This window comes from Glycine max, chromosome 4 (assembly GCF_000004515.6).
Source record: "Glycine max cultivar Williams 82 chromosome 4, Glycine_max_v4.0, whole genome shotgun sequence".
In the NCBI taxonomy this organism is placed as follows: Eukaryota; Viridiplantae; Streptophyta; class Magnoliopsida; order Fabales; family Fabaceae; genus Glycine; species Glycine max.
The window spans coordinates 48,906,589-48,931,674 of record NC_016091.4 but is presented as its reverse complement, the minus strand read 5'-3'; the positions used below and the strand labels follow the sequence as shown (position 1 = coordinate 48,931,674).

General features: G+C 33.7%; 3 protein-coding genes across 4 annotated transcripts; 2 read left to right on the top strand and 1 right to left on the bottom strand.

The window, feature by feature from the left end:
* The first annotated feature begins 1,881 nt into the window (after window positions 1–1,881).
* On the top strand, window positions 1,882–14,732 carry LOC100805223 (MAG2-interacting protein 2). 2 transcript variants are annotated; one of them, XM_006578824.4, is made up of 12 exons: window positions 1,882–2,093; window positions 2,167–2,215; window positions 2,310–2,483; window positions 2,589–2,790; window positions 2,987–3,150; window positions 3,955–4,957; window positions 6,330–7,291; window positions 8,811–8,899; window positions 9,085–9,444; window positions 9,770–10,994; window positions 11,214–11,479; window positions 11,828–14,732. In XM_006578824.4, the coding sequence occupies exons 1-12, from the start codon at window positions 2,004–2,006 to the stop codon at window positions 14,420–14,422; spliced, it is 7,179 nt and encodes a 2,392-aa protein (XP_006578887.1). In that variant the 5' UTR covers window positions 1,882–2,003; the 3' UTR covers window positions 14,423–14,732. The 2 variants fall into 2 exon arrangements, with proteins under 2 accessions (XP_006578887.1, XP_040870976.1); XM_041015042.1 differs by lacking the exons at window positions 1,882–2,093; window positions 2,167–2,215 and having other exon boundaries at window positions 2,362–2,483; window positions 2,689–2,790.
* Window positions 14,733–16,232: 1,500 nt separating this feature from the next.
* LOC100500296 (F-box domain-containing protein) lies at window positions 16,233–19,051 on the top strand. The gene is made up of 3 exons (NM_001249064.2): window positions 16,233–16,397; window positions 17,442–17,601; window positions 18,571–19,051. The coding sequence occupies exons 1-3, from the start codon at window positions 16,319–16,321 to the stop codon at window positions 18,827–18,829; spliced, it is 498 nt and encodes a 165-aa protein (NP_001235993.1). The 5' UTR covers window positions 16,233–16,318; the 3' UTR covers window positions 18,830–19,051.
* A 1,284-nt stretch (window positions 19,052–20,335) lies between these two features.
* LOC100799378 (molybdate-anion transporter) lies at window positions 20,336–24,328 on the bottom strand. Its single transcript, XM_003523298.5, has 8 exons — window positions 24,049–24,328; window positions 23,116–23,260; window positions 22,846–23,014; window positions 21,960–22,230; window positions 21,402–21,667; window positions 21,089–21,304; window positions 20,882–20,984; window positions 20,336–20,794 (listed from the first exon to the last, which is right to left on the bottom strand). Exons 1-8 carry the CDS (start codon window positions 24,197–24,199, stop codon window positions 20,736–20,738), a joined length of 1,380 nt encoding a protein of 459 aa, XP_003523346.1. The 5' UTR covers window positions 24,200–24,328; the 3' UTR covers window positions 20,336–20,735.
* Between the last annotated feature and the right edge of the window lie 758 nt (window positions 24,329–25,086).

The window sequence follows — 25,086 nt, the reverse complement described above, 5'->3', positions numbered from 1 at the left end:
TATTATAATTGATTTTTATAATATATAAAAATAGACAAAAGTAAATAATTGATCGATTACCTCTAATTTTATTATTATTTCCACTTTTAAATATAAATTCTATAAAAATAAACTATCAATATAAATCTAAAATTAATCTTTTTAATTGATCAGTCAAAAGTATATAATTGATTGATTACCTCTAATATTATTATTATTTTCATTTTTAAAGATATGAATTATCAATGAGGACATGCATGTACTTTATATCAATTTCGCCTTTAGTACCAACTAAGTACTAAGTCTATCTATCTCCATATTATGTCTTTCAATTTCAAGTCAGTTGTAAATGTAAACCTAAAAAACGATAATATGGAAATTTTAAATTCTAGTTTTTTGTCTTTAGAGACTCTAATTTCAAGCAATCACATTTATCAAAATGTTTTATCATGGATGAAACGATATGTCTTAAGCCATTTATTTTTCCATGTCATTTTGTGAATTTAAAGTATTCATACATGCTAATTCCCTTTTATACAAATAGGAAATATTCAATGTACACTTTGGAGTAATCAGGTTGAAAATTTAGAAACACTCTTAAGGGAATAAATCTATTACAAGATTAGAAATCTATTTAACAATAATAAATACAAGGTCATCAATCATCAATATCAGTTATATCTTAAGACAATTACCTTAATAATATCTGATTGAAATTTAATAAAAAATATTTATTTATTTATTTATATTAATAAAGTTTCATTTCTTATGACATTTAATATTTAATGAACAATTTATTTTTGAAACTAATTTAATTTAAAGTAGAACTAACTATAATAAAACTAAAAACAAAATTTATGTAGGTAAATGGATTAATAATTTTTAAAAAATAATTCAAATTCAGAGGAAAGATATATATCATAATAAAAATATATTTGAAATTAAATTTTAAAATAATTTAATATGAAATTAATCAAATTATAAAGTATCGCTTCAAATAATTAATATTAATATCATTTTTTTCATTCTATTCCAACAAAAATTAGATGATGTTTTTAATAATAATTTTTACCATTTAAATATTTTTAGATGGCGTTTAAAACTTGAAAAGATAAATTAAATACAAAACAAGTTTTATTGTAATTAAACAATTTCACTCAATTTTTGTTATCTCATATCAAGCGTGTAAGTCAATGGGATTTAGCTCAGTTGATTACAGGTAATAGAAAAATCAAGTATACAAATAAACAAAAAGAATTAAATCAACTTTTTTTAAAAAATAAAATCAAAAGGGAATATGCAAGACATGATATCCTATCTAAAACAATGTATCCAATAATAACATTTTTTGGAATATATGTGTATATAAAAATATATTTAAATATTTATTAACATATTTATTAACATATATTTATTAAAATTTAAGTTAAATAATTAATAATATATCAAAAATTCAAAATAATATAAAAAGTACTGGTATAAATTATAAATTAAATATTCATGCAACGCAGGAGCCATTAAAATGATTTTTAAAAAATTCATGGTTTTAGTTTTTCTATTTCAAAATATAAACTATTTAGTCATAGTATTTTTCAAAATTTACTGTTTTAATCTTCCTATTTTAAAATAGGCACATTTAGTGTTTCAATTTTGTAAGTGATTTGAGTGGTTTCAAAATGTTGAGCAGTAAAAGATTAATATGATGTAGTCCAAATTTAATTAAATGATATGAAATTATTTGTTGAATCCATGTCATCATAACACTTCCAGCTTGAAAAAAGACCAAAATGGCAAAGCAATGTGGCATAGAAGGGTAATGTGGAAATATCAAAATATATGGGGTGCATCAAGCAATTGCCGAGGGCCCAACTCGGAAAACAAAATCCATGATAATCGAGAAATGGGAATGAACCGAAACAGAAGTCATCTCTCTCAGGCTTTGTTGTTGTTGCTAGCTACGCACTCGAATGCGGTGCAGTTTTTGAGGTGTGGGGTTTTGCAGAAGATACAGTGACGGTTCACACATGGAGGAGTTGCTGCTTTACGAGACGCGTCATCACGCCTCCAATCACCCTCCTCAACACCACCAAAACCAACAACAACAGCAACAACAGGTCACACTCTCTTCTCTTTTCTCCTTTCTCTTCCGATTCGCGCTCTTATTCTCTCACCATTGTTCGATTTCAGGAAAACGAGAGTGCCAAGGGTTCCTTGCTGTCCCTGCTTTCTTCTCGAGGTACGTTTCCGTTTTCTTTTTCACTTCGTTGAATTCCGTCCGATCAACGCTTGTTTGGATCCATCTAATGTACGCTTCGCATCGCACTTCGAAGGCGTGAGCCAACTGAAGGAAAAATGGAGCGAATATAATCAACCGAAGAGACTTAGAAGATTGGTTTCGCTTTTTGTTTCCGCCACAGCCAAACACGTCGCAGTTGCCGCGGGAAATCGGATTACGTTTCTCAGTAAAGAGGATGACTATCAAAACCCACGCGCCATTTTCACCAGTGAGATTTATTTATTTAATTAATTCATTATTTACTCTCTGGAATTTTGTCTTGTATTGAAAAGTGGAAACGCAATTTGATTCTGATGAGCAATTGGTTCGTTAGGTTCTAGCTTTGGAACGTTTAGTGTAGGAGCTTGGTCTGAAAATGAGGACGTTCTTGGAGTTGCTGATGATTCTGATACACTCTATTTTATCAAATTCAGTGGCGAAGTTGTGGCCGAAATCTCGAAGAAACATTTGAAAGTCTCTACTCCAATCGTTGCCCTATTTTCTGATATCGATTTGGATACACACGAGTCTTACTTGTAAGTTTTCTTTTCTCTTTCTGCGTTCTGATATTACAAGGAATGGAAAATGTGATTAGTCATTAGTGTGTCGAATTGTCGCTGATCTTGATAATATGGCCCTGCTGTAATTGTTTCAAAACATGATAATTGTTGAGAACTACTTGTCAAGGGAGATGGAGTGTGAGTTTGAAATGTTTTACTTTTTGAGGTGTAGGTTCTCTATTGTTACATCAGATGGCTCACTTCAACGAATTGAGATCAGTCATGGACAGAGTGGCTCTACTTTTCCCAATCACACGAGTCGTATTAGCAACAATATTTTCTGCTTTGACCGCCATAGTGAACTTAACCTTTTTGTGGCTGTTCACAAGAATTCCGGTATGCATGTTTTTGGTTATTTTCTCAATTATTTTCTACTTATACAAGTGTTGGTTCTGAATTTAAGCAGAGCATTATTCTATAATAGACAAATCTATGTATGCTCTCTTAGAATATGATTATAAATTATTGTATTATATAGAAAGTTGAGCCAACAATTATTGTTGAAAAAAATAGTAAAATCTTTCCTTAGTTGCTTTTTGAGTATGTGAAAAAGACTTATAGAAGCTTGCATAAGAAGAGTCGGTTATGTGGAGGGTAGTCCTATCATTAGAGCAAGAGGGAGAATAAGAAAAACTACAGGCAAAACTATTAAGGATTTAGAGTTAGAGGTCAATCTGTCGATGATTCACAGTAGAATGTTCTGGGTTCTGGCATTGTTTGATCCATGTAGCTGACCAACCTAATGGGAAACGACTTGGTTGTTACTGTTGTTTAATTTTGATTAGAGATTATTTCATGTGGGTATCCATTCAAACCATGATATTTTTTATTGGTCATATTCACTGATTTCATGCTCTAGAATATGTATGGAAATCCATATTTTTTATCTGGATCATGAACATGGAGTAATTCATTACTGAACTTGTATTATGTGCTTGATTTGAATTTCAAAACATATATTTTATCTTATGCCCTTGTACTTCTTTCATTATGTTCTCTGATAGTATTTTTTCTTTTATCAAATAAATTATTCTTGGAACGTGGAGAATAAAATGTAGAATTTTTACAAGTCATTAATATACACCAAACATTATTTGTTCAATTTCTTCACTGATTAGTTACACTTACACATATTTTTAGGATCTTGCCATCTTTCTCTGTTGTGCAAAAATTCTAGTACAGAACTGGAGCAGTTGTTCTCTTTGCAGTTTGAGGGATTATATTTAAAGCCAAAAGGTTACAGTGGTCATCTGACATATCCAAAGGTGCTAATCTCACCAGAAGCTACATTCGTTGCTACTCTGGATTTGACAGGGTGCTTGCATATTTTTAAGCTAGACAAAGAAGGCTTTACACTCTCCCGGTTTGTCTTGGGAGAGAGAAATGATTCTCCAATGTCTGATAATTTATCAAAGGGAGGGAACAAATCTTTTGTGGGTTTTATGGATTTTACTTGGTGGTGTGACCATATCCTTGCCATTATAGATAGGGGTGGCGTGGTTATGTTGATTGACATCCTTAATGGTTCTAAAGTTCCGGAAGATGGTCCTGCATATTTTTTACCTATTCTGGAAAGAGCGCCGAAATACAAGGGCTATATTTTTCTTTTAGCGAGTCAATCATCCATAGAAAGATATAATCCGTCTGATATTGGATCGACAGAAGAGTTGCATCAGCCAGAGTGGATAATTGAAGATAGACTTAATCAATTTCACCTTTCTAGATTGCTCTGGAATCTTGTTTCATTTACTGAGAAATCTGTCCCTGAAATGTATGGTATACTGATTAGCAAGAAAAAATATCAGGCTGCTCTGGATTTTGCTGATAGTCATGGATTGGATAAAGACAAAGTTCTGAAGTCACAGTGGTTGAATTCTAGCCATGGAGTAAATGAAATAAATATTTTTTTATCAAATATTAAGGATAGAGATTTTGTACTTTCTGAATGTGTTGATAGAATTGGACCCACGGAAGATGCTGTGAAGGCTTTACTGGCTTATGGTCTACACATTACTGACCATCATAGATTCTCAGAAGTAGATGATGATAATTCTAGTCATGTATGGGATTGCCGATTAGCCAGACTTCAAATCTTGCAATTTAGAGACAGGCTGGAAACATATCTTGGAATAAACATGGGCAGGTATCCTAGAAGTTACAGTTGTCTATTTTGTTAAAATAAACTATATGTTCGTATGCTTTTGTTACATTTAAAAGTTTTTTTATATACTTTTATTTTTCTATTTTTTTATTAAAATAGAAATATCATTAAGAAGAAAGGAAGAAATTAGAATGAGTTGAAGGATAGGGAATTGGGAATCCTCTTTAACAAGGAGCAAAACACAAGATAAAGAAAACATGAATAAAGTGAAGTTGCCCAATACATCTGCATATATGTTGGGGAGACCCTTCCAATAAATCTGTGTATTTTACATGCCAAATTGAAGCCAAGTATCTAATTTATCTCAAATCTTGTGCCAGAGACCTCCTTCCTTAAAGATGCAAGAGTTATTATCCAACCACATGTAATGAATTGTAGCATGGGTTGCATATTGCCACTAGACTTTAGCCATGATAATAAAGCATTGATCCAAGGCCCTACACAACCCAAGTAGCATTGAGCGAAAGCCAAAATTTCTGAAGAGTTCCAATGAGAAACAAAAGCAGAACAATGTAAGATGAGGAACTGATTTAAAGCTAGAACCGCACTGTCCACACATAACACAGATCAGGCAAAATAGCTTATATAGAATTTAAAATTGGTTTTGATCAATCTTAGTTTCCATGCAGTACTCTAGCAATGATTTCCATAAAACCTGCACTGTAACTTCTGTAAGCCTTTGTATTTCCATGCAATACTCTAGCAATGATTTCTTCATTGTAATATGCACTTTAGACTTTTTTAAATTGGTCCATATAATCATCAGCAAGACAAGTAACCTTTATAACATAAGTTTTGGATTCCCAAATCCCAAGGTTATCCTTCCATATTGCCAATTTAGGGGAGGAATATTGAATAAATGGTCAATTAGGTTAAGTTCACTACCATCTATTTACTCAGTTTGTTTATAGTACACTGATGATGCACATGCACATGCAAAAGAAAACCCTCATTCTTTAAATTGAAATAGCTTCCTATCCTTATGTATTCTTAAATCTTAATGATAAGGTCTTTATGATAAACTTCCAGGTTGTGATTTTAGCAATTAAAACTATAACATGTTTTTGTCTATTTATTTTCTTTTGTTGACAATGTTACAAATATCCATCTCCTGGTACCATAGCACAGTAGGCATACTTATGTACATACATTCCAAGATATGGCCATATTAGTGATTTAGAATGATAGGATATTAATCATTGTGATTGTTCAATAATTCTGATGGTTTCCACTATACATTCCAAGATATGACCATATTCGTGATTTAGAATGATAGGATATTAATCATTTGTGATTGTTCAATAATTCTGATGGTTTCCACTGACTCAAAGTTCATTGACACAGTTTTCTGCAGGTTTTCTGTGCAGGAATATAGCAAATTCCGCATTATGCCTATTAATGAAGCTGCTGTAGCACTTGCTGAAAGTGGAAAAATTGGTGCGCTAAATTTGCTCTTCAAGCGTCATCCGTATTCTTTGTCTCCATATATGTTGGAAATTTTAACTGCCATCCCAGAAACAGTTCCCGTACAAATGTATGGGCAGCTTCTTCCTGGGAGGTCTCCTCCGTCTGGTGTTGCTGTGAGGCAAGATGATTGGGTTGAATGTGAGAAGATGGTTTACTTCATCAATGCATCAGTTGAAAAACATGACATGCTAATCCAAGTCAAAACTGAACCTCTTGTTAAGCATTTCCTTGGATTTCCTTGGCCATCAATTGATGAGCTCTCAAATTGGTATACAAATAGAGCTAAAGCTATGGATGATTTTAGTGGGCAGCTGGATAATTGCCTCAGTCTACTGGAGTTTGCTCTTCGCAAAGGCATATCTGAGTTACAGCCGTTTCATCGGGATGTCTTATACTTACATCAAATTATTTATTCCAATGATGATGATAGTGAAATGAGCTTCAACATGAGTCTTGCCATGTGGGGAGAATTTTCAAACTATGAAAAATTTAAATTTATGCTAAAGGGAGTCAAAGAGGAAAATGTAACTGAAAGATTACACAATAGAGCCATTCCTTTTATGCGTGAAAAGTTTCACAAGGTATCCTTAATTGGAGATGTCAATCTTACAAATCAAAATATAGAGGAATCATTTTTAGTCAGATGGTTGAAGGAAACTTCTTTGGAGAATAAATTGGACATATGCTTGGTGGTAATTGAAGAAGGGTGCAGAAACTTCCAAAGTAATGACTATTTCAAAACTGAGGTTGAAGCTGTTGATTGTGCTTTGCAATGCATATACTTGTCAACAGTTACCGATAGGTGGAGTATTATGGCTTCCATACTATCTAAACTTCCTCAACTACATGGTGGGTGATTTAATGTCTATACTAATTCCTTAATAACAATGAGATGTTGTAATTTTAATAATTTCTTGGTGGGTGATTTATTGCTTGCCAATGTTTCCTGAGGTTTCACTACAATAGTTGAAAGAATAAAAAGGAAATGAGTATACAGATCCCTTAAGTAGTCACCTTTTTGCAACTTGCAAGTAGTCACCTTTAAGATGTATCCCTTTTGCATGTAGACAACCTTGACTTTTAATTGATCCTCAAACTATATGTATTGTTCCAATAGGCCCTTTTGTTAACTAGGAGTTAAATGGATAACAGTGAAGTGATCCTGACCATTGATTTAGGTTAAATCTAAACCGTTTTTTTAATCATTTTCCCATATTTTTTTAAGTTGCTACCAAAAAAAAAGAGAAACAAATCCCTGTCTTGTCTTGTCACATTAATTTTCCCAAACAAAATTAGATCCACTTGAATTCTGTTTGCTTCTTAGTTTTGAAACTGTCAGTAAAAAAAGAAACAGAGAAAGGATTTTAGAGCTCAAATTTGTTTTCTTTACTTAGATATTTCAGATGCTCCTTAGGGATCCCTACTACATGCTTTTCACCTTGGATCTTGTCTAGCAAATCAAAGAAGAAATGGAAACCCAAAACTGAAATTGGCAACCAAGTGAGTCCATTACCCATGTTCTGTGCAGAGCATTTCACCGTTACACCTGCTTACCAACATTTAGCACTATTTCAGATTCTCCATAGTTTCTCTTGCTATTCTTACATAACAGCCTTGATAAAAATGTTAGTGCTCCTGATGGCATCTGGGTAAATTAAAGGTCATATTTTCTTCCTCACTCTCTTGAAAAGAAATTTCTTTTTCTGAAATCCAACCTGCCTCTTGTAGCCCTTTACATCAAGTTCCTGAATATTAAAACTGGAAAAAAAGGTCATGTAATGAATGTAGCTTTGCGTTCCTAACTTTCTTCAAAGCTTGAAATGTGCATTGTGTATTTTACATAGACACATGGATTGCTAATCTTAAAAGAAAATTAGAAAAATAACCCAAACATCTTCTAATGGCTGTAACTTTCCATGCTAACCTTCCTCCAAAAATTTTGGAAATTTCACCATCCTTTGTATTATTGGGTTATTTTTTGGTCCCGTGTGTTACAAATCAGTGTCAATTTTCTTGTGTTAGATCCTGGAACACAAAATTATGCAAAGTGTTTCTTGTGTAATCAGTTTCTTTCACTATAGAGTATTGATTCCAGTCCTGAAAATGGCTTTTCTTGCTTTAGTCATTCAGTGTGGATGAGATTTCTGCTTGCAATCCTGTTATTCAATATTGTTTTTGTGCCCTTTTGTTTGATTGACATATACTTGTGTTGTTGAGTTTGGGGGTGCATATCATTTTAATCCCAAAACTTACCAATGAGACATGCTGCCAATCTATGTTGTTGAGTGAAGTGATGTGTATTTCATTTGGTTAATTCTGTTGCTTTTAGTTCCAATTCCAATATATTTATGAGTACATTGTTGAACAGATGGTGCAATTCAAGTTGAGGATCTTGAGAGAAGACTTAGAATTGCTGAAGGTCACATTGAGGCAGGGAGGCTTTTGGCATTTTACCAGGTTGGTACTTTGTCCTCTATGAGCAACCAAACTTGTACAACAGATGTGTATGTCGCTATAGCTTGGATTGCATAATTTCTGTTTAGCATTCCCCTCCTTCACTATTTGGCAATATGATTCTACAATTCATGTTATTGTTTTGTCGCTATGTTGTGTTTACTATTTTATCTTATGGATTTATACAGGTCCCAAAGCCATTAAACTTTTTCCTAGGGGCTCAATTGGATGAAAAGGCTGTTAAACAGATTATACGTCTTATTCTTTCCAAATTTATTCGCCGTCAGCCTAGTCGGTCAGATAGTGAATGGGCCAGCATGTGGCGAGATATGCAGTACTTGAGGGAAAAGGCATTTCCTTTTCTGGACCCAGAGTATATTTTGACTGAATTTTGCAGAGGACTGCTTAAAGCTGGGAAGTTTTCTCTTGCACGAAACTACTTGAAGGGTACAAGTTCAGTTGCTTTGGCATCTGAGAAGGCTGAAAACCTTGTCATTCAAGCAGCTAGGGAGTACTTTTTCTCAGCTTCAAGCCTTTCTTGCTCTGAAGTAAGATTGTCTGTAATATCTTTGTTACCTTTTCTCACAACAATGCACCCATCATGTAACACAAACATTAATTCAGATTTAAGAACTATTGTGCTGCATTTTCCATTTCTCTTTGGATTTGACAGTTTTTACTTACTTTACAGTAGTGACTGAAACCATATAGAGTTTAATATATATTATGCTCATGTCAACTGTCATCTAAATCACCTCAAAAGGCCATTGTTGCTTCTTGATAGTCTACTTTAAGCAGCTATGTTTATGCTAACCTATCCTCAACTACATGAATTGATTAATTAATTAATTATGTTGCTACAATTTGTTCCAGATCTGGAAGGCTAGAGAATGTCTTAATCTATATCCGAGTAGTGGAAATGTGAAGGCAGAGGCAGATATTATTGATGCACTTACAGTTAAACTTCCAAACCTTGGGGTGAATATTCTGCCCTTGCAATTCAGGCAAATAAAGGATCCTATGGAAATTATAAAAATAGCAATCACAAATCAAACTGGAGCATATTTTCATGTTGATGAACTTATTGAGGTTGCCAGACTTCTTGGCTTGAGATCTGCTGATGACATATCAGCTGTTGAGGAAGCTATTGCTAGAGAAGCAGCAGTTTCTGGTGATTTACAATTGGCATTTGATCTTTGTCTTGGTTTGGCCCGAAAAGGACATGGTAACATATGGGATTTATGTGCTGCAATTGCAAGAGGTCCCGCCCTTGATAACATGGATGTGGACTCTCGAAAGCAGCTATTAGGGTTTGCTTTAAGCCACTGTGATGAGGAATCTATTGGTGAGCTTCTCCATGCATGGAAAGATCTAGATATGCAAGGCCAGTGTGAAACATTGATGATATCAACAGGGACAAATCCTTCCAAATTTTCAGTTCAAGGCTCATCTGTAAACTCTCTTCCAAAGCAAAGTTTTCAAAATATATTAGATGAAAGTGGTTGCTTTCAGGAGTTTGATAGTATTAGTGCTGACAATGAAGATGTTCATCTTGAGAAAACTAGAGATATGCTTTCGATCGTTGCAAAAACCTTGGCTATTGGGGATCGAACTGATTGGGCATCGATCTTGACTGAAAATGGGAAAGTTCTGTCTTTTGCTGCTTTACAGCTCCCTTGGTTGCTTGAATTAAGTAGGAAAGGAGAACATCATAAGAAATTTAGTACCGGAAAGCTGTATCTAAACATCAGAACACAGGCTGTGGTAACCATTTTGTCCTGGTTGGCCAGAAATGGATTTGCTCCCAGAGACAATCTGATTGCCTCTCTAGCAAAATCAATTATGGAACCACCAGTCACTGAAGAGGAAGATATAATGGGCTGTTCCTATCTTCTGAATCTTGTGGATGCCTTTAATGGGGTAGAAATTATAGAAGAACAGCTCAAAATGAGAAAAGACTATCAAGAAATTTGTAGCATCATGAGTGTTGGGATGGCATACAGCTTGCTACACAATTCTAGAATAGGGACTGATCCTTCTCAACGGAAGGAGCTATTGAAGAGGAGGTTTAAGGAAAAACATGCATCACCCAGTTCTGGTGATTGGCCTTTCTGTTATTTGCTCTTCATTGTATTTGTATATTTGTTTAGTAGTTAGCTCTTAGTGTGCATATTTTTTTTTACTTTCTGTATGCTGTCTCTATTTAAAATGTTAGTGGATCATGCTTGTATTGATTCTGGACTTCTTTCTTCCACCATTTCATTCGTATTTGGCATCCATAACTGACTTAGACACTGTTTTGACTATTTTTATTCAGATGATATAGATAAACTTGGCAAGGTACAGTCCTCATTTTGGAGAGAGTGGAAACTGAAGTTAGAGGAGCAAAAGCGTCTCACTGAGCATTCTAGAGCACTAGAGAAAATAATTCCTGGGGTTGAAACAGAGCGCTTTTTGTCCAGGGATTCCATCTATATTGAGAATGTTGTTATCTCTCTCATTGAGTCAGTAAAGTTAGAAAAAAAGCACATTTTGAAGGACATTTTAAAATTGGCTGACACTTATGACTTGAACTGTACTGAGGTATGAGAATTTGCAAGAATGCATTGAAACATAAACCTTAAAAAAATGTATTGCTTACAGCGAAGTTATTTGTCTTTTAGCTCCTTAGCTCATTGGTGATGTTGTGAAAGCTATATTCTTGGCTGTGCTAGTCTGTTGGTAAATTCAGTGTCAAGTAGCATTAACTTTCAGTATAAAGTAGGTGTAAACTTGTATTTTTGTCCATCAGTGGTTTCACTTGAAGGTGTGTTGAATCATAAAAGTTGCTTTCATCTCATCTTTAACTGCTTGAGCATTTAAGTGAACTAGTTCTATGAACAATAATAACATAATCCATTGATGGGACCTCATTACTTTGTTTTCATGCAGGTGTTATTGCGTTACCTAAGCGCTGTCCTTGTTTCTGATGTTTGGACCAATGATGATATTACAGCTGAAGTTGCAGGCTATAAAGGAGAAATAATTGGTAATAGTGTGAAAACCATTGAAACCATCTCAACAATTGTATACCCTGCAATTGATGGGTGCAACAAAATTCGCCTTGCTTATGTGTATGGGTTGTTATCGGAGTGCTACTTGCAGCTGGAAACTACCAAAGATTTGTCATCAATAGTGCAGGCTGATCATGTGAATGCCAATCTAAGCTTAGCTCAATATTACAAGGTCATTGAGCAAGAATGCAAAAACGTGTCCTTTATCAATAACCTGAACTTCAAAAATATTGCTGGGTTACATGGTTTGAACTTTGAGTGCATTAGTGATGAAGTTTATGCATGTATTGAGGAAAGTAGCTTGTCAGCTTTGTCAAAAATGGTACAGACTCTTGTCAATATGTATGGTGATTCATTGCCTATTGATTTCTTGTCATGGCAGGATATCTACAAGTATTACATCCTAAGTTTGCTTAGAGCTTTGGAGACTAAAGTTACTACTGATTCTGGCATTAGAACTCCTGAATACCTTCAAGGCTTTATAAATAAGCTTGAACAGAGTTATGATTTGTGCAGAGTGTATATTAGGCTTTTGAGCCAGTCTGATGCTTTGGGGATCATGAAGCAGTACATTGCAGTAACCATGCCTCTCTATAGTTCATATGGACTCCTACCTGACAATTCAACGTGGCAAGAGTGCCTTATTGTTCTTCTGAACTTTTGGATGAGATTGGCAGATGATATGAAGGAAATTGCATTGGAGGAAAATTCAGCAGAAACTAGTAGCTTCAATCCACAATGTTTAATGAGTTGTCTGAAGGTTTTTATGAAATTGGTGATGGAAGATATCATCTCCCCTAATCAGGGCTGGGGCAGCATATATGGTTATGTCAATTGCGGCTTAAATGGTGATTCTTCTGCAGAAACTATAAATTTCTGCAAAGCTATGATTTTTTCTGGTTGTGGGTTTGGTGCTGTTGCAGAGGTTTTTTCTGTTGCATCATCAGAAACTGGTTCAGCTTCTGATCATGGCACTTGTTGTCAGGATCTTCCTCATTTCTATTTAGATATTCTAGAAGCTGTTTTGACAGAATTGATCAATGGATCCCATGAGAGCCAGAACCTGTATCATATACTGTCTTCTTTAAGCAAGCTAGAAGGTGACTTAAAAGTTATGCAATGTGTTAGACATGTAATTTGGGAAAGAATGGTCCAGTTCTCTGACAATTTGCAGTTGCCAAGTTCTGTCAGAGTTTTTGTGCTAGAGCTTATGCAATTTATCTCAGGTAAAAATATTAAGGGTTTCTCTACAGAAATACTAGCCAATGTTCAACCATGGGAAGAATGGAATGAATTGATTTATGCTAGTAGAAAGAGTGAGACTGATGTTGACAAGCAGTTGCCAGATCACAAAGACTCTTCTAGTAGAGTTACGAATACTTTGGTTGCTCTTAAATCATCTCAGCTTGTGGCGTCAATCTCTCCTAGCATAGAAATTACCCTTGATGATCTATTGAATGCAGACACGGCTGTGTCTTGCTTTATGAGGTTGTGTGGAGAAGCTACTGAAGATCTCCACCTTGATGCTCTGCTGGCTATTTTGGAAGAGTGGGATGGACTTTTCACTGCAGGGAAAGATGAAGAAACCACTGTTGAAACATCTGATGGAGGAAATGACTGGAACAATGATGATTGGGACGAGGGATGGGAAAGCCTTGAGGAAGTAGACAATCCTGAGAAAGAGAAGATAGAAGACCCTGTTTTTGTCCACCCTTTGCATCTGTGTTGGGCGGAGATTTTCAGAAAATTCATAAGCCTATCAAGGTTTACTGATGTGCTGAGACTGATTGATCAATCATCATTAAAGCCTAATGCTATGTTGCTTGATGAAAATGATGCCATTAGCTTAACCCGGATAGCACTTGGCATTGATTGCTTTCTGGCTTTAAAGATGGCATTATTGCTACCTTACAAAACATTACGATTGCAGTGCCTGGGTGCAGTTGAGGATAGCACAAGACAAGGCATCCCTCAAACAAGGAGCAAAGATTATGAGTTATTAATTCTCATTTTATCCTCTGGGATTCTGACTTCTATCATCACTGACTCTACCTATGGTACTATTTTCTCTTATATCTGCTATTTGGTTGGAAACTTATCCAATCAATGTCAACAAGCTCTGGTGTCAGGTAGAGGAACTAACAACAATGAAGATCATGAGAATCAGTTGCTTCTTTTCACAAGGATCCTTTTCCCTAATTTCATATCAGAACTTGTTAAGGCTGATCAACATATTCTAGCCGGATTTCTTGTCACAAAATTTATGCACAGTAATGAATCACTCAGTCTCGTTAACATTGCCGGGGCCAGTCTTAATAGGTATCTGGAAATGCAGCTGCACATACTACAGGTCAAGGAGTTCCCTGTTGAGAAGACATGTAAAACATTGAAGAATACTGTTGGCAGGATGAGAGGCCAACTTAGCAGTTTGATTCAATCCATATTGCCATTGCTTTCTGCTAGTGTTAGTTGATAATCGTTTCAATTTGATTACCCCCGCTACTCCTTTTATCCATTTCAGCTGATTGTTTGTTTTAGGGTAGCATTTTGTATCAATTAGCATCCAAGGGTTTTTGGTGATTACTATTTACGTAGAGATATTTTCTATTGAATAGAGATAAATTGCTTGGCCAAAGGAAAGGCTAGTTAGAGATTTAAAAATTCGTTCATATATGTATGTGTATTCGAAGTTGTGGCTTTGAGACTTGTACTTATCTCAACAAAGAACTGGAAACTTGTGTATTGGTTAATAATTAATTAAATGTCTTCCGAGTTGACTTTGAGAACAGATTATTTTAGGAACTACCGAAAGTTCATAGGGTGGAAATGTTTCAAGTTTGAAGGAACTAGTGCTTGCCCCTTCACTTATCCCTACTACCATTTTTTCACTGATGAAGTCTCCGCGTGATGCAACATTTTCTTAAACATTAATGGCAAACTATTTTGAGATTTTTTCTTGCTTTAGCTCCAATTCATGTTTTATTTTTCAGTTTAATGCATTGTTTAACAAAAAAAAGTCCTTATTTAAATTGTACTTTTAAGTTGGTATACACACACTTAATTACTCTTCATGACGTAATAACTAATAACATCAAATTGTAAATAATTAAATTCGTTTTCTATACAGTATATACTGGATGAGGTTAATTAAGAAATTGTCAGAAATTCAAGAAACCAATGAAATTTATATAAAAGGAAAAAATATCGATTTCGAAAAAAATTTGCAAAGAGTGTGAACTAAATAAAAACAAAAAAATCTAACAATAAAGAGCGTTTTCCTTTTCTTTTTTCGAAAAAAGAGAAGAATTTATACAAAATTTAAGAGGAGAAATATAAATTAGAGTTGTGATTAGATAAAAATGAAAAAAAAATATTGTCAATATGATTTATTCTCAATTTTAAAAGTTTGATCTTTTTAACTTATTTTTATTTAACACAAGAAAATATTTATTATTTTCAAACCTATATTATGAATTTTACATAAACATATAAAGATCTGTATTAATAACAGCTTAATAAGCATGCACAATTTTTTTTACATTATCAATTAATTAAAATATTTTTAAAATAAAGTTTAAGATAATTATTGCAAAATAAAAAATGATCCTAAATAAAAAAAGTACGATTAAAAAAGAATATTTTTAATATTAGTGTATATATTAGTATTGTTTTTCTTTAAAAATGTTGGTGCAGCGTAAAATACTTGTATAAATAATTTAAGACTTAACCATCAGTTTTGATAATTTTGAATGGTTTAATTGGTTCCCAAAATTTTAAAAAGTTTAATTTGATGATCAAATTTTTAAAAATAAATCAATTTAGTCTCAAAATTTTTAAAAGATTCGAGTTGGTTCTCAAATCTTTAAAAATAAATCAATTTAATCTTTGAATTATTTTAAATGATTTAAATTGGTTCTCAAGTTCTAAAAATTTGACACCAAATTATTTTATTTTTAAGAATTTGAGGATCAAATTAAACTTTTTAAAAATTTAAAAACAAAATTAATTTATTTTTAACAATTTGAAGACTAAATTAAACTTTTTAAAATCTGGAAATTTAATTGAACCATTTAAAATAATTTAAGTAAAAAATTGATAATTAAGCCATAATTAGCTGGTAGGAGTGTGATCTGATGAACGGATGATAGATAGAGCGAGTACCCAACACCAACATATACCAGCCAGCGCGCGAACATGACGTAATAATAATATTATAATGTACAATAGAATAAAGCGGTTGTTGACATAAAATGATGTGTATTATCGCTGAACAGTGTCCGAGGAAGAACCAACCGTTGAAACAAAACGTGTGACTGTTGTTGTTGTTGCACGAATTGTCCAAGTTAAGAAGATTGCCAAATCCTCAAAAATGGAGATGTTGCCTTTGGAAATCTGTATGAAGATATTCTGTCTCTTGGACTACCAGCATCTTGCTGTTGCTCAACAAGGTCAACCACGCACGCTTTCTTCTTTTTCCAATTGAATTAGCGTTGCAATTGATTTCTAAATTTCAAATCATGTTGAAACATTATTAATGTTAGATCTCAATTGACTTTCTTCAATTCGATTTATAGTACACTGATTGGCTTGGATAATCTGTTCTATTTAGTGTTTTCTATCTGTCTCGTTTGGATCTGAAATTGAAGTGATCGTGAGATGAATATGATTCTCTAATTTCGGTTGATTTGTTTGTTCAGTTTTTCCGCGAATCATGTCAATCACTGACTCTGTAATGAGTCATTTAATGTCTAAATTGAGGCATTTTTGTAATCAGAAACAGATTTGTGTAAGGCAATCCAGTGGCTAGCGTAGATCATATGGAGTTAAAAACGGGAATACGATTTTGTTTTATATAGTTCCGTTTTCGGGGGAAATAAGATAAACTTTTTCACATGTTGTTCAACCTGTATCTAGTAATCCTATCCTAGTTATCGTGTAAACTGTAAAGGTTTCAACCACTATTCATACAGCACCCCTCGTTAACATTTGGAGCTTGGCCAAATTTAGCCACATGGCACTGGTTGCTATTTCCTCTGTTTTTTCATATGCAACTTATATTTGTTGTTTTGATTAGTGATGAAAAGACAGTGCGATTTAAAGTTTCATCAGACATTTGATGTTCACCACTTCTTATCACAAATGCAATTAAGTCCAATCCAAAATTTCTAGATAATACATTTCCAATTAGTTGGTGGTAATGTATCTTGTCTTTTAGAAAGATATTAACAATGTGTCAATTTATTCCCAACAATGTGTCAATTTTTCTTTTGTCTTATCTCTACCGTTAGACATGATAATTCCTTCCAGTATAAGCATGAGTTAGGATCAGGGATTTGGTAATTGGCAACTGGGAGTGAATGCTGAATAATCCACACTGAAAAAATAGTAAAATTTGACAAGTTTTAATTCAAAATTTTTAGATTCAGAATTTTATCGCCTTGTTTTAGTAAGGTATGAATTTGAGTATCTGACGATTTGTTGCACTTGTGCAGTATGTAGAAAGTGGAAGCTCGTAGCGTCAGACAATACTCTATGGTCTAACCTTTTTAAGGAAAGATGGGGAGAAGATCATGCTGCTTTTTATGCTCCTATGGGTTCAAAATCATGGAAAGATGTATATGAGGTGCAAGATCGTTGTGATCGAATTGGACTGTAAGTTGTTTAATTTAGTCTAGTGAGAATTTAAGAGCATGCACATGCTCACAGACCATTCATGTTTCAACTCGTCAATGCCATGACCATGATAGTCAGAGGAACTTTTGTTTTCTCCTTACATAATCACCCACATGCATTGTTTATCTATTGAGATGACATGAACTGAACTGCTAATAACCTGTGTTTTGAAAAGTGGACTAGACTGGCCAGTCTAATCAGAAAATCTATGAATAGGTCTAGGTGTTTGGTCCAACTAAACCACAAAATTGACCTTGAGGAAAATCGGTCAAAGAACCAGGAAACCAGTAGAAAACTGGCAAAAAATTGGTTCATAGCAGATCAATAAAAAATACTTGATTATTACATTGTCTTGATTTTTTCTTAAAAATGAAAAAGCAACTTTAAGTATTTGCCATTTTTTTATTTGAGACGTAAACTTGTTATTGTTCATGAACATAGATATGCATATTTGAAACTTAAACCCAAGTATTATGAGATATTTGATTTGAACGAACCTTAAATATTGAGAATCTATGAAATAGTATTTTATTGTTAGTTTTTAGTGTTATAAAGTTACAATACTATGTTTCTTTTTATTATTATTATTATTATTATTATTATTATTATTATTATTATTATTATTATGTACTAGTTCAATCATTGTTCGACCATTAATCCTTAAACTAATAATTTGACCAGTTACTGGTCCAGTTTTAAAATTATCGCTAATAACTGCAGCAGCAGCTACAACATTGATGGTGGTTTCCTCCTACCTGGAACAAGTTTAGCTCTAACATGAACCATTATTATTCAACAAAACAAATTATTGTTTCGAATGTTTTTTTTAGAATTAGCAAATAAGTCAGCAATTCAGTTGGCACTCTACAATAAATAATTTAGTCTGTTGCAACAATGATAGTACTCTGATCTGAAGGAATTACTTTGTTTTCATCTTTGACAAAATAGGGGTATGAAGATTATTAGAGAAGGCATTGACTACTATCTTGTTCACCAAGGAGAGATACAACGACATCTGGGTTCAAGAAAAAATCATGAAAAAGAAACTGGTCACAACTCCCATACTTTGAATTCAGAAATTGACTTCAATGGAGAAGGCTCTCTAGCTGAAGAGAGATCATGTCGTGGAATTTTAGACAGAATCCTTTTTTTCATTGGGGATTTGGAAGTTGCTTCTGCAGAAGCAAAACGTAGCCGTGTGATATGATTGTCTCTAGTATTCAATCCAATAGTGAATTTCAGTGTAAAACTTCACTGTATCTAAGCATTATTTCATGTATATAATTATGTGTATCAAACAATGTATTCAGTTATTTTAATAATTTGGGAGTTGTAGCCTTTTCAGGTAAGTCATGAGAATCACACACATGACAATTAGTTGTTTATCCTGTTACACAAGTTTGTTTAAACCATTGTGTAAATATGCTGTATCTAATCTTATCAGATGATCCTTTTATCGTGAAGGTCTTGTGTAAGTGGTAGTGCTGTCATTTCCCTTTTCCTAAGTCCCAAGTGCTAAGGCTAGGATTGAAATTAAGTTCAATTTTATTGTATAAAAACAATATTTATAGTAATTCTCGTTGTTACCTTTGTGTATGTGGATAATCGATTTGGTAACTGGATCAACAAATTATTAAATTGACTTTTCAAAATATAAATGAAGTAAAGCAATGAAGGACAAGAGTATCTGAAGTTAGCTATTTTTTTTTTTGCGAGTTCTAATGAGACATTAAGAGACCAAGAAAAGAAGAACAAGAACTATTTTACTGTCCTTCAGAATATCTTGTCCTCAAGCTTCTTTTCCTTCAAAAATTAAAATTGAAGTATTTCTCCTGAAGTCCTTTTACCTATACTCTTCATTTTTTTCCTTTCTGTTCTGGAACTTTGAAAAAGTATATTACTATACCAAAACTTACCTATATATATATATATATATATATATCAGTCTAAAGATTCTGCATGTAAAAATTTAAAACAATGACATTCACATTTTTGGCATTTTTCTCGAGCCTCTGCACTAATGAAACGAATCGTCTCCGGTAGAAAAAAAAAAAAACTTAACCCCTATTTTATAATAATAAAAAGTTTTTAAAGCATTAGAGTGTTTTAGTTTGATGCTGAAAAAAATTGAGAATGTTATTATTAAGTAAAATTGATTTAGTCATTAAATCTCGATTTGATAAAAGTGATTAAAAAAGTAATCTTTATATTAATTTGAAAAATTTACACACTAAACATAAATCACTTAACTGAAAAAACATTAAATTTACAGGATCATTTTTATACAATATACACACTTGGAATTGCATACAATACAGTAATAAAGTGAGGCGGTTTGTGCCAAAGGAAAATGTAACTGATGCCGACAAAGACTGATGTAAGTTTGAACAAGAACCGCAACTTGTGATCCAGGGCTGAGCTAAATGGAATGAACACAGTTAGTTAAAGGCTCGTCCCACGCCATGACACGTAAACACTTCCTTTCTCTTCACTGCAATCCTTAACAAATTCCTCCCTGAATTGGTCGGCATAATTGTGCGGGACTATTGTCTCTATATAAGCTATATTGCCCTGATAGATTGGGCAAAACTTTTTAGAACCTCTCGAGTAAGTTATAAATTAATTCAATCAATTGAATATAATTTTAGCATCTTTCCACCCGAGAGAATAAAGCACCACCATAATAGCTGAGGGTAAATCACTGAAGATAAAATTAAAAAAGGATGCTTTAATTGAAAGGAGTGCGATTTCATTACAAAATTAAAAGACAGAAAGAAATAGTATGGTGGAATATATTAACTATTCCCAACGGGACAAACTTAGATAATGCCCCCACCTCCCCCCCCCAAAAAAAAAGAATACCATCAGAACTACCAAAACGGAGATTTCTCCTCAATAGAAATCTAATGCACTACAATATTTATACCAAAAACACTTAAAAAAATTGCTCCACTTGTCCTTTCTGCTTGTTTCTTCAATCCCTTCTCTCTTTGTGAGCATCAGGTTTACCTTCTCACTCAAATCGCATCGTACACAGTCGTAGACGGAAACTTCATTAGTAAGACTGAAGTAGCTAAAGTTCAGTGCCTCCTCCAAACATAGGCAAAAGCCAGTTAAATGTTCAACGGTTCTGACTCGGCATCCCTATCCTTCATTTGCCAATCTTCTGTTTCTGTTTCAAACAAAAATAAGGTTTAAGCCCATTGCTGTCATATTTCTAAATCAACTTGAGCAACATATCATTAGCATGAGGTCTTACTTGGCTTATCCGAAATCACCATCAGTCGCCTTTGCAAGATACAAGCCACCAAAAGGAAAATTGAGCACATGCCAAACATAACAGTGATAGGGAATGCATCAACCTGCACCAAGAAAATACACAATTAGTCAAAGCACACGCATAAGAAAATACTACTACACTGTTAAGATCGCGCATTGTATTGAAGTAGTAGATTGTGTAACATACATTGTACAGCACAACACACACAAAAATGTTCAGAGGAATGCGGAAAAAGTTCATGATGGTGCTCCTGGCCTCCTCAGGAATGTATTGAGATCTCATCTTCATAATGGATGGCCAGAATATGCCAACACAACTCTCAAAAGCACAGAAGCCAAGAAGCTGAATGCAACCAGAGAATGAGATGCTTCCACCTTTCACTCCGGAGGGAACTACCAAGAACTGTTCCACAACCAAGACAAGATACAGCAAAATGGTGTGAAATGTTAATCAGAATACTAGGGAGGAAAGAGAAGAGTACATTGGAAAAATAGCATACCGTGGTCAAAATGGGGAGCATCAGAGCAGCAGAAGAAACTGCGAAAACAATCTGCATATAGCTCTCTACTCGGAGTGAAGAACGGGACATCAACCTCGATGCAAGCGAGCTTCCCAACATTGAAGCCAACATGAATGTTGCAAAAATAAAACCATGGGGAATCTCTTCATCATTTGGGCTCAATGCAGGAGTCCACAGAAACACAAAGGTGTACATTGAACCTTCAAAGAGAGACTGTATAGCACCCAGCAAGGCTATTTTTTCATCTGAAGCACAAAGAATGTAGTAAACAATGAACTTGGGAAGTACAATATGAACAAGAATACAAGACAAGAGATGAATAAAATAAAAGATCACAGAATAAGAAAAGCAAAAGCACAACTTTGATCAATCAGTTCCATTTAGGGTAACTTAAATAACAACTACTATTGGTTACAATAATGTTCATATTTTTTACATGTAAAATGTTAAAAAGATTAACATCATGCATAAAAAGTTTCAAAGTTCAAATTTACAGTATCAAAATGAGAAAAATAAATTTTAAGGTAAGAAATCTACCAGAAGCAATGGCCACAGCAGCACCCCTAAATTGGGTAAGCAAGTCCTTGTTCTCTGAAGGATCCCCAAAATTCTCTGTCCATGAAGATAGTATGATGGCCATACCAATAGCAAGAAAACATGAAGCAGCATCAAAGGGGGCCACAGGTCCAAGAGCCAATGTATCAACAAGTACATTTCCAAACAGCCCAGACAAAATAGCAACAAGACCATTTCCAAGAAATATAGCCTTAGAGAATGTTAATGACAGCCATTGTTGATCAAAGCCCCTCTGACAATGTTTAAAAAAAAAAACAGACAACTCAGAATCATAAATAGACAACGTAACCCGGATATCAAGACCAAAAAAAAAAAAAACATTGTAATAAGAAGCATACGCTGAAAACTGTCTCAGCTCTACACAGTGGACTCAATATCCATTTAATGAATCCAATAAATACCAAAATACAATTTTCTCAATTAATATATTTACATGATATACTAAACCTAGACACTTAACTAGACGACCTTGGCATAATGATATACTTTCTAACTATTTTTGAAATTTAGTCGCAAGATCTTAAGTAGTGGTTAGTTCTGTTTAGAGTGACATCTTAAGAAGTTTGTACAATATAATGTATGTACCACACACAAGACTAGCCCCATTTAGAATTTCAGTCCAAAATAAACAAGCTAAAATATCTTTTTGAGGACATAAACGCCACTTTTGAGCCTATGGCAGTTAAAGTTGCATTATATATCATATTTGCAAGTCTTAGTCAATCAATGACTGCCTCTAAAATCCAAATTATGAGGAACTTCCTGCATGTCTTATAATCAACATATCCAGAGAAAATATTCATAATAAACAGCAGATAACTTTTAAAAGCAAAAAAATATTCCTCACCTTGAAGTGCTCGGCAACAAGCCATGATTCAAATGCTGAAAACAGAAGTGAAGTGGCAATACCTCCCAAAATGCGGCCCAACATCAGGACTTTGTATTGAGGAGAATGCTTGGTGATGCAACTCAAAATGTAGGTTATGCAGTAAGTCACACAAGCCCTCTTCCGGCCTCTGATTTCACAGGGTAAGCAAGAAGCACCATTAGACACTGAAAAAAATTATACGACAGGTATGCAACAAGATGAAACAAGAAACCGAAAAAGACGTCTCACTGTTTGTCAGCTAGAGATCCGACAATTGTTCCAAAGAGCATGGAAGATCCAAAACCAGCAATGAAGAGTTGTCCTATGTCCCCTTTCCCGTATCCATATGTACTGTAAAGGTAGTAGACATATGGACCTTGTAGCCAATCTCCAGCTATAGCCATTGAAACATCAACCCGTTAGATTTCAAAAATACTAAAAACAGTAACTCCAGTCCCAACTTGACATTTTCAACAATAGCATGATCACATACACAACCATAGACAAACAGAGCTACCTCTGATTTAATTGCCCAATATATTCATTCGACAACAACATTATCCTCAGAATCGTAAATCAATGATGAAAAATGTAATTAAAATCAGATTAACACATCAAATAAAATGAATCGAACCCCTTGAAGACATAAATTGGCCGAAGGAAAACTTTCCTTTTAAATATGACGTCAGCGTACTTAGAAAGACGAGTATAACCAAAATTTTAAATAAAATAATAATGAGTTGAGTAAAACACAGTGGATAACATAAACACGTAAAATGTAGTGCACACTGTGCACATCTACTATTAAACCAAAAAACAAAAAAGAGTGGAAATCACAGATTCCAGAACCATTAAGACACGTCACTGATAATAAAAAATGGACTAAGGAGGATCCGCCTGAAACGCTTTTGATTTCTCGCTACTGTCGATTTCACAAACAAACAGCACGTAAGGAAGGCAGCAAAGAAACAACAAACAAACGGCTTCTTGGATTTTATTTTAATTGCGTTAATAATTGACATTCAGGCGCGAAAAAAATGAAAAGGAGAAATAAATAAACTAATCGCATGAAAGAAAGACGGAAGCTGGCAATGGAAATGAGAAATGAAAGAAAGGAAGGTTAGATCAAGGAGAATGAGAGAAGATCTGAGTGGATCTAAGAGAGAAGAGACAGATCTGTACCCATCATGAGGGAATAGACGAGGAGGTAGTTGTTCTTGAAGGAATTGAATGCGGAAGAGGTGTTGATTCGATCCTTGTTGTTCTTGCTCAGCTCCATAACTGCCACAACCGCGGCCAAACCACCGAACACCGTGTAGAAGAACAACTCCATTTTCTTTTCCGACCTTCCTCAGCCAAGTGTGTATCTGTACGATTTCTGATCAGAGAACTACGAAGCCAGGGAGGCTTATATATATGCCTCCAAACGGTGCTCTGATCCTCTGAAGCGATTCTACCGTCATGTTTACTGGCTTAACCGGTTCTACTTTTGTCCTTCTACCACTCCCCCCGGTAAAACACCATACTATTCATGTGAAAATTTTAAATTTATTTCAAAAAATTGACAAAATTACTTTACTAAATAATCACATTATTTATTATTAAAAATATAATTTATAGTTAAATTCATCTTTAAATATTATAATAAATTATTTAATAATAAAATATTCTTCCAAATTTAATAATATGACTAATTTATTAACTTTTATATATTTAAAAATTAAATTTTTATTTTTTAAAAATTAATTTATGACTGTAACACATTTTTTATCCAAATTTTACTATTTAGCCTTTGTTTATTGTACCAGTTTTGGACTTTAATATTTTGTAATTAATGCCCTTTTTTTCTAATGACTTAATTCACGATATCAATGTCACAATATCTCTAATTCAATGAATAAGTATTCGTATAAATTCTATGGTTACAATTAATTGATGTGATCCGTCAAAAAAAAATAATTGATGTTTGGCTACCAAAAAAAAAACTTAACTAACCAATAAACTCTGTGATTGTTTATGATAACAGATTTTTTTTTCTTCATTTATGAAAACAAATTATAACTAATATAAAAAATAATTCAGTCTCATTTTCTCTTTATTTATAGAATAATTTAATAAAAAATTATTCAATTAGTTATTCTTGATTAGAATTTTTATTATTAAAATTACTTATGTCATTTAATTTTTCATTTATGTGTTTAAATTTTTTTTCTAAAAAAG